The 10,560-nt window shown below is 40.5% G+C and overlaps 1 protein-coding gene across 1 annotated transcript in view; it reads left to right on the top strand.

The window, feature by feature from the left end:
* Positions 1-2,750: 2,750 nt before the first annotated feature.
* slc6a5 (solute carrier family 6 member 5) overlaps positions 2,751-10,560 on the top strand; it is an 85,420-nt gene continuing 77,610 nt past the window's right edge. The window contains exons 1-2 of the mRNA XM_067993538.1: positions 2,751-2,882; positions 2,981-3,154. Coding sequence (XP_067849639.1) covers positions 2,774-2,882; positions 2,981-3,154 — 283 coding nt within the window. The 5' untranslated portion in view covers positions 2,751-2,773. The remainder of the gene's footprint in view (positions 2,883-2,980; positions 3,155-10,560) is intronic.

Here is a 10,560-nt window from a genome sequence, read left to right as displayed (position 1 = left end):
ACGTTATCAAGGTATAACGAACATTAGCACAAGAGACTCCTCTGAAGGTTGACCCAGAAATTGTTGGTAAAAGCAGGAGAATTGGGGAAATCAGTATTTTTGTGGACATGTTGGCACAAGCTATATCACGCGTGTATCAGCAGGCTACCTAACTTTGTAGCATTCAATGTACTATGTCTCTAAAGTAGAGTGGAATTTAAAGGATTTATGTTTTTACTTAGTTTGTTGAGCACCTTTTTATTATCAGGAGCTCAGCGGTAGCAGCACTTGCATCTGAGTTGCCCAGTACCAGCCACAAACAGAGTGAATAATTAATTCAGTCCTCGTAAAGAAGTCCAGGCAAATTTATTTAAATCAGACTCGAGCTGATAACAGCGAGGATTATTAACTACACAAGTAGGCTACAATCATGTCTGTTTATCGGACTTCCATAGGGGGAGGGGAGAGGGGAGAGGAAACGGCAGGAAGACCAAGAAAAAAAAGGCCGCCTGTCATGAGAAGGATAAGCTGATCGGGTTAGATGAAACTGGGTGGGAGGAGGCTGTTGTGGTGCATAAACAATGGCATGGACCAGTTGGGCCGAATGGCTTGTTTCTATGTTGTAGACTCTATATGATTCTGTATAAAGTCTGTCCCTGGCACTAGGTAAGTTCAGAGTGCTCGGGGAGGAGAATCGCAGTCGGGGGAAGGGGTGACCCGGGAAGGGGAGACCCAAAGTTTTCTTGTGGGTCCAGGAGACGGATTCTTGCTCCCGCTGGTCCAAGAGAAAACCTGTTAAAAAAAAATTACACTTATCCAGGCCTCTTCTGGCCCTGAATCCAGAACCCAACAGCTTTGGCCTGCTGGGGAAGCCACCATTGTTCCCTTGCTGAGGCCTCAGGTAATAAAAGCAGTCGAGCCCTGATAATATAATCGGAGCCTAATCTGCATATTTAAAGAAGGGCCGTGTTTTGGGTTTTGGGCGGGTGTCCTTGCTGCCCAAAATTGCAGTGGGCCAGATCGGGGTGGGAATGGAGTGGGTAAGTCCCCTGCTCTACTGTAACTGCCCCCTGCCTGGTTTCTGCCAGCCAGTTGGTTGCCCCACCGGTCGGAAGCCTAAATGACAAAAATCGACCCCCTATTTTTCAGGAATATATCTTTGATTTGCTATATGATCATAAATGAATCGAACAATTGTAGTTTGATTTTGCACTGGGAACTTGTGACATGTCCAACATTTTCATTTTTGGGTGAGCAATATGTCATTTGGACTCGGAGGGGCTGAAATTCAACTTCAGCCATAGCGCAAAACGGACGATAGTGAGTTGGCAGTCTGATTTATACCCCGCCTGATTTTGTTTTCTATTGAACTGAGTTTTGTGCAATCGCGAGGTCGAATTTCACTCCCAAAATCTGCTTAACCAACAAAACTAACATGCGATTGAGTGTACAGAAACCAGTGCTTTTACCAAGTGTCATTAATGTTTTTACTAAGTGCTATAATGTGATGACGCCCTTACATATGATGTTATAGTGGGATTTTAAATTTTCCCCTATAGTCTAATGAATATGTTGAATAGACATTGGGGTTAAATTTGACTTTGGCAGAAAGTGTAAAATGGGCAATATCGCTCAGCCGCCCATTATGCATCTCTCCCGATTTTCATTTCCATCAACTGAATTGAAAAATGGGGAGAGATGTATAACGGGCGGCTGAATTGATAGCGCCCATTTTACACTGTTGTCCAAAGTCAAAATTACCCCATTGAGTGAAAGCACTTAATGTTGTGTGTATTAACAGACTTGGAAAAGAGCTGTCTGATATCTGATTTAGAAAAGGATTGAGGGTTGCAAGGATACATATAGGTAGAGATTTTTGCTGGGTGGTTGGAAATGTCATGCCAAGGAAACCATGTGGTCATGTATGTATAATATAGCATGTATGGTTATATAGGTACTTTGGAGTTTTACTTGCAGCATTGTTCATCAGGAGGTTGGATGGGTTCAACAAAGTCCATGATACAGCAGACTGCATCTGGTCTGCAGAAGGAAAGAAATAAAAAAGATCAAAATGACTTTTTCATGATCCATGCTTTACCATGTTCTTATCTCACTGCTTTCTAGACCTGATGTTTAGAGTATAATTTTTTCCGACCAGCTTATTTTAAGTGAGTTCATTGGTTGCAAGAGGCACATCTGCCATAAATTGCACAAATCTTTTCAAGTGGACAGAGAACAAAACCAGAATCCTCCCAGGTTCACCCACTTTGGGAGCCTTTATGTTGAATCAGTGCAGAGATCACCAACTACATTCAGCGGTCAGACTATTCTGCGACTGACAGGAAGTTGTAACAGATAGCTTTACGATATTGACTGAGTTGAAATGATGTGACTCCTGTTTGATTTGGATCGTTTGATTCTCAGTGGCAGAAAGTATTTTTCTCCATTCCCCGCTTCTCAGTGCAATCTCGACAGAGATGGTTTGGTTTGGTGAGACTGTAGTGCCCCCTAGTGCTTAGCCTTGGCTCTACATTGCGTGTCAAATTTTGCTTTTTCTCTCCAAACACACTTTCGTTGCTTGTTGATATTGTCAACCGAAATTAATGTTTTTTTTTAATACACTTTTGAATCAGCGTTACATTTATAAATAAAATATAGCATGCATTGGATTCATAAATGTCATAACTTAAGTTCAACCTATCCTTAAAATCATCTTAAAAGTAGATCAATATATTCTAAACCCTGTGTTTATTTATTGTTTCTCCCTTAAGGTGCATTTTTGATCCCCTATCTGATGATGCTGACTTTCGCCGGAGTCCCCATTTTCTTACTTGAAACGGCACTTGGCCAGTTTGCCAGTCAGGGACCCATATCAGTGTGGAAAGCTATTCCTGCCTTACAAGGTAAAGAATTCAAATTGACAGGTGCTTTCTAATATTTAGTTTTTAAAAGCCTTGTCTTATTGCGTATTAAATTGTCTTGTTTCTCATTCTGTCCGTAGGATGCGGAATTGCTATGTTAATCATCTCGGTTCTGATCGCTGTGTACTACAACATCATCATATGTTACACGCTTTTCTACCTTTTTGCTTCGTGCATACCCGTACTTCCCTGGGCATCATGTGAAAATAAATGGAATACTGAAAATTGTAGAGACAAGAACAAGCTGTTAATGGGTAACCACTGCAGAACCTATTCTTTGGACTGATCCAATCTTCTTACCCAATGGAAAAGTTTTTTTTTCTTGTAAAGAAAGACATGCGCTTGCTTTACAGGGGTCGCACTGGATACCTGTGCAACATAACAACGTAATATCTTAAAACTGAAAACGGTCCTCTAAAATTCCAACGGGGAAATAGCATCTTCCAATATAATGAGCCTTATTTGCTTTTATTTACTTTTAACCTTCACCCATCTTTGCCGACTAGTGGGAATCTGGAAGGAGGTTACTGCTAGTTGTTTTACTTCTGCTGTTATGATCATTTGAATTGCAGTGTAATTTTAAATACATAGTTGCCTTCATTTGTATTGGCCCATTTTACCTTATTGGAGGGTAAATAGATTCAAGTAATTACAATGACCCTTAAGAGATGTAGTTTGTGAATGAGTCATCTGGCTTATCACTGATGGCTTACAAGTTATCTAAAAAGTAAGATGCTCAGAGAGCAGCTCTTTAGATTGATATAATTTTACAGAAGGAGACCACTTAACCCATCATGCCTGTTCTGGTTGTCTGAAAGAGTTATCCAGTTATCCATCCTCTGCCCTTTCTCCATAATCTTCCCTCCATCTTAAGGTCAGAAATGGGGATGTTCGCTGATGATTGCACAGTGTTCAGTTCCATCTGCAACCCCTCAGATAATGAAGCAGTCCGTGCCCACATGCAGCAAGACCTGGACAACATCCAGGCTTGGGCTGACATTCGTGCCGGACAAGTGCCAGGCAATGACCATCTCCAACAAGAGAGAGTCTAACCACCTCCCCTTGAAATTCAACGGCATTACCATCGCCGAATCCCCACCATCAACATCCTGGGGGTCACCATTGACCAGAAACTGAACTGGACCAGCCATATAAATACTGTGGCTACAAGAGCAGGTCAGAGGCTGAGAATTCTGCGGCGAGTGATTCACCTCCTGACTCCCCAAAGCCTTTCCACCATCTACAAGGCACAAGTCAGGAGTGTGATGGAATACTCTCCACTTGCCTGGATGAGTGCAGCTCCAACAACACTGAAGAAGCTCGACACCATCCAGGACAAAACAGCCCGCTTGATTGGCACCCCATCTACTACCCTAAACATTCACTCCCTTCACCGCCAGTGCACTGTGGCTGCAGTGTGTACCATCTACAGGATGCACTGCAGCAACTCGCCAAGGCATCTTCGACATCACCTCCCAAACCCGCGACCTCTACCACCTAGAAGGACAAGGGCAGCAGGCACAGGGGAACAAAATCATCTGCACGTTCCCCTCCAAGTCACACACCATTCCGACTTGGAAATAAATCGCCGTTCCTTCATCGTCGCTGGGTCAAAATCCTGGAACTCCCTTCCTAACAGCACTGTGGGAGAACCTTCACCACACGGACTGCAGCAGTTCAAGAAGGTGGCTCACCACCACCTTCTCAAGGGCAATTCGGGATGGGCAATAAATGCCGGCCTTGCCAGCAATGCCCACATCCCATGAATGAGTAAAAAAAAATCTTCAAAACAATTATTTTCAAGTATTTATTCAAATCCCTTTTGAAAGTTATTACGGATTCTGGTTCTACCATTGTTTCTGGTAGGATATTCCATGTCCCAACAACTCTCTGTGTAAAAAAATATTTTCCCAATCTCCCCCTCTGTTCTTTGATGCCCTTAAATTTATGTCTGAAGATGATGCTAGCCGAAGAAGGTAACTGTATGGATAATCACTGTCAGTGATAAATAATCATCTTCATGGGTTAATTTAAAAATCTTTTACTTTTCAAGGTATTCATTTTTACAGAACTCCTCTTTTGAGTCAGTAGTACTCTTCCCTTTCACCCCGAGAACATTAGAATTGATGTAATTAGTGATGCCAGCCAAGAGGGCCCAAGTTGACTCTGTGTCACTGGAGTCAGCAAGATCAGGTGATTTTGAGCTAGATCAGTGGTGCATTATTTATTTTTTTAGAAGATATCAGAAACTGACAGCTCCAGTTCTGCCCATTGACTATAAATGGGCAGAGATTTAGCCCAGCTCAATGTGGAAAAAGCACCTACGTTACATTGAGGAATTTCCTTCAAATGTTTAATTCTTCATATTTCTCTATCGTGATCAGTATTTGTTATTGTCTTGGATATGCTTTTAATGCAAGTGAAAAAATATACAGTTTTTCAGTGTTTGCACATGACTGTGAGGTCACAGGCCTGTACAATTGCCCCTCCGAATGTTAATATTTTGTCTGTGTAAAATTTAATTTTATAATGTTTTTCACTTAAGGACATGTTACTCTCCAATAAGGATAAGCACCTTCTTTTTCCTAATTTTGTTTCTTGCTGGTTCCCTACGCTCACCTCCTGTGGTTGAGAGGGTGAGTAATTCCCTCCCAAACCAATGCTAATCTTGCACTCAGTCAATCGCTGATAGGTATACAAGAACGGCTCAGTAGAAATGTCCCGCTAGACATTCCCTTACCTCGTGGAGACATCGCACTTCTGATTGATTTCTCCACATGCCCTACACAGAGATTGGGAACATGGCTGGATTGTATCCTCATCCTCATCATTCCATGGCTCCCACGAGCAGTAAATCTTTTAATTGTTACACTTACTCCCACCCTCTCAGTACCAACACATTTAAATGTACATAGAGAACAGCACTCTCAGCACCACTGTGAGCATCTAGATTGGTTAAAACACCCCAGCTCATTTAGAATATTAGTGAGATGTACCATTAATTGTATATTGGCCCAGTAGAACTGGGCCAATATACAATTATATTTAATGGTTCTGACGGTTCAGTTATGCAATGTAATAAACAAAATGAAATTATAATCATATTAAATTAATTCTAATCTTTACATTGGTTAATAACCACACAATGGCATAAGCCTGTAACAATTTTAATTCTGATAAAGTTTTGAGATAAGCATGAAAGTTTCAGACAAGCATTTACTGTGTAAAGTATTTGCCTGTAATTTACTGCAAATGAATTTGTAACAATTCTATAGTAATGGTGTCACTATGAAGTATAAAACTCTTAAACTAATATCATCCAGCACTCCCAAAACAGGAAGAAGCTAAAGTGCAATTGCACTATAACAGAAGATACCAAGGAGTGTAACCTCATCTTCTTCTTCACATAATATTTATGAACTTGTTAGAAATGTGCCTTTCTGGTTAATGGCATCATTAGAACCATTTAGATTGCCTCTGTCACTATTCTGTAATAATTCTGTGGTTTTGTTATTTTTAGATTCATAGCTTGTACTGGGGCTAGTGTGTATGATTACCAGTGTACCAGCAAGCTATGTCAGCAATACAGAAGATAGATGATCTATATTGAAATAGAAAAGCCATAACATTAATTGCCACAGTAGTGATCTCAGAAAAAGTTGTCAGGTCAAAGTTGTCATTGAATATGGGGGTAAATTCAATGCTCCCACACTCGCTGCAGGGAACCATTCTCGAAAGAAGTGTGGGACAGAGAATTGGCACCTGCCAATGGTATAATTATATTTTGATTGCTATAGTGGATAAATAAACTCTTATCACCTCTAAATGCCTCTACTGGCACCGTGAATTAGAATAATATTGCTTTATCTCTGGAACATGAGTCTGAATCCAGCCAAGACTGACAAGATGAAAGTTTTCTTTTTCTGCCAGGTGGTAGGGTCCTATGTGAAATTAGTTTCAGCAATCTCAAGTTAGCTCCTAATGATTTTGGACCCATAGCACAAATTCTGATCCTAATATGATACAAATTGACAGTCTTCTGAAAAAACACCATAAAATGGCTGGAGCGAGAAGTGGAACATTTACACTGATGCAGGGGATGTTTTTATCAAATTGAATTCAGGTACATTGTTTGAGCACAGTACAGGAAGCTTCACCCTGCATCTAACCCATGCTATGCCTGATCTGGGAATGCTTGATCTTGAAACTGGGTATCACTATGTTAATCATAGTATTGGGGTTTCTTGCCAGGCAAGAAATCAATGGGATCGAATGGAACCCCGGTTTTTACACCCCATCCAATATGACTTCAATGGAGAGTAAAATTGGGTGGGGTGTAAAACTAGCATTGCACCCAATCTTGTCAGTTTCCTGACGGGTGGGTTAGGTTAAAATTGCCCCTAAAGATTTACCAAAAATGAAACTTCATTTAATGTTCTTGCAGTTTGTCCTAACCTTACTGAAATCTTAATGATGCATCTCATGAATGTATTCACAGAAACAAAATCTTAAACCATGGGAAAATGAAGGCTGCTAACTTTGGAAAATCACTGTGTAATATTAAACTAATATGGGTTAAATGTAACAACTGGCAGATAACAGCAGATAAGTAATGCATTCCAAGATTTTCACTCATTTCCAAAAAATGCTTTAAGTTCAAAGGTAATACAGAATGCCTTTGGTATTGATCTTATGCAGGTTTGCATATATAGAAATGCCATGCTTGTATACAGTACATATACTTAATGCATGTATCATATTATACCTTTGTCTTATTACATACTAACATAATTCAACTGCACATGTCTACTTTATAAAATCCCTTCTATTAGTCTGCAAATTGTCCTGTCTCATGAATACATCTCTGCTTTGAGCAAGGCAGTATTGTGGGATGATTTGATGCTATTAGTACAAAGTTTTTTAGCCATGGCTCAATGGTAGCACTCTCGATTCAAGTCCCACTCCGGAGATTTAAGCACGAAATCTAGGCTGACACTATAGTGCAGTACTGAGGGAGTACTGCACTGTTGGAGGTGCCGTTTTTCAGATGTGATGTTAAACCGGGGCTCCGTCTGCCCTCTCAGGTGGACATAAAAGATGCTATGGCATTTATCGAAGAAGAGAAGGGAGATCTCCCCGGTGTCCTGGCCAACATTTATCCCTCAACCAACCTCACTAAAACAGTTTATCTGGTCATTTTCACAATGCTGTTTGTGGGACCTTGCTGTGTGCAAATTGGCTGCCCCATTTCCTACATTACAACAGCAGCCAATTTGCGCACAGCAAGGTCCCACAAACAACAATGTGATAATGACCTTCAAAAGTACTTCATTGGTTGTAAAGTGCTTTGGGATGCCCTGAGGCCTTGAAAAGTGCTCGATAAATGCAAGTCTTTCTTTCTTTCTTTCTTTGATTGAACAGCTTTTATTTTTACACATCTTGTAAAATATATGCCTAGGTTGTTAAAATTGTTCTTAGATTATTCAAGAGAAAGACAGATAACTGAGAGCCTGCATTGAATCAGGAATGTACTGAAGTTTCATTTTAACAGGGATTTTGATTTTGGTGATTTCATGAGATAAAAAAGCCCCTGGAATTGAGATTTTTTTTCAGATGTAAATGTATAAGCCTGGAAATTACCATTAGTAATATTATTGTAAAAGCACTTAATAGGTTAGTTTCAAGCTATTAGTTTAAATGGGTTGATGCATCAGTTAAAAAGGCAGAGAATTGAATTCAATATGAACGTGTTAAGCCTTCATGTGATACATTGCTACCAGTAATTTCCAGGCTGTAGAGTTTATTGTGAGTATATGATCTGATTTCAATCCAGCAAAAATGGTGAAGAGAAAAAGAGAAGATGCTAACAAAATACAACTTTACTTAATACATAGGACACTGTGTGATACAACACATACCACACTGTATGACATGGTATTTACCACACTATGTTATACAGTACATACCACAATGTTACATGATACATGCCACACTTTTTTACACAGCACGTACCACACCGTGTCACTAAGCATGTACCACACTGTGTTACACAGTACATACCATATTGTATTACACGATACATGCTACTGTACATCATTACATGGTATATATCACACTGTGTTACAAAATATATACCGCACTGTGCTGCAGAGTACATATGAAACTACCATAAGTATATACAACATTTTGTTATACAGAATATACCATATTGTGTTAAAAGGACATAGCACTCAGCTTTACATGATAAAAGCACACAATGATGCATAATATATACATTACACAATGTACACAACATTGCGCTTTTTCAGTCAATTGCATTTCTGACCAGCTTGGAAACCCAACACCATGCTTGAGAGTCTGCAAATCAAATAATCGAGCAATCCACCTAAGTAGAGTTTCTGTTTGCTTCATATGGAGTGCATACTCTATCCCCTTTGGGATACACCCATTTGCCCAATCCTGGAGAACTTAAGCATAAGCTGGCAAAAGTAAAGGTTTAGAGAACCTCAAGGGTGTGTCGGAGGATTACAGAAGTTCACTTGGCTAAAACTACACCCCTTTACCGGCATGGAACACTTGTATGCTTCCCACTGCTGATCCAGCTAGGACCACCCTGGCTTACAGGGATATCTGCAGTTATGTAGGAGAATGCTAGCCCCTTGTTACAGTTTTACACCTCCAACCCTCCTCAATGAGCCAATCATCACCCTGAAGTACAGCAGATCTGCCTTACTCAAGTATCCAATCACTAAGCCTGCCATAGAGAATCAAATGAGTTCCAATTTCCTATCACCAGACACACCATCCTGGAACCAATTCAACTCAAAAGAACCCCCTCTTACCTTTTCCCTTCCCCATAAGCAGCACAGTCAACAATGTAGAGTTGAGCTTGTGATAGATGAATATCAGGTACCAGGAACTGCTCCTGAGTGGCATAGTCAGCAACAAAGCTTATGATGAAATATGTGAGTGCATTGCCACTATTTTCCTGTCCACAGCATACATATATATATATATATATATTGCCATACCCCATTGAAGGGTGATTCCGCCAGTTGGAGCTGTAAATCTTCAGCAGCAACTGCTTGCCTCTCAGTAACCTAATCAAGGTAGACATTGAGTCCTAGGTACATGTTCACATACCCAGTCTCTGGGTAATGCTTCCAGCAGCTGTCATCCTGAGACTCAGCGTTTTCTTATCAGCTATTTGATGGGCCTCTAGTCTTCATCATGTTGGAAGGACCTAAGCAAGACAGTTTCTAACAACCCAGTCACCTTTATGTTGCAAATATTGAAGTACAATGCGATGGACCGAGCTTACTCATCATCAAGTGCTAAATCCAGATCCTCATGTAAGAGACTTTGGCAAAAAGATATGGCTACCAGGAGGCTGAGTCCCCTTCCAAGTTGTTAAGCAACAGGTTTTGTAGGCTGAAAGCCTCCTTCCCTGCAACCATTATCCTTTTTTTGCCACAGAACCTCACATGTTCCAAGATCTTGCACATAGGCAGAAGGAAGCCTTTCTGTCGTATGCTTTGGAACTCTGAAACACAAAGGAAACCAGTTGGACACATGCCATATATGCCACAAGCTTGATTGGCATCAAGACTTTGGTGATGAAAGACAAGAAAGACCAGAACAATCTTTGTTCTTTCTAAAC

Source organism: Heptranchias perlo, chromosome 12, assembly GCF_035084215.1.
Source record: "Heptranchias perlo isolate sHepPer1 chromosome 12, sHepPer1.hap1, whole genome shotgun sequence".
NCBI lineage: Eukaryota > Metazoa > Chordata > Chondrichthyes > Hexanchiformes > Hexanchidae > Heptranchias > Heptranchias perlo.
Note: the sequence above shows the minus strand (reverse complement) of the source record. Positions and strands in the feature narration are given on the sequence as shown.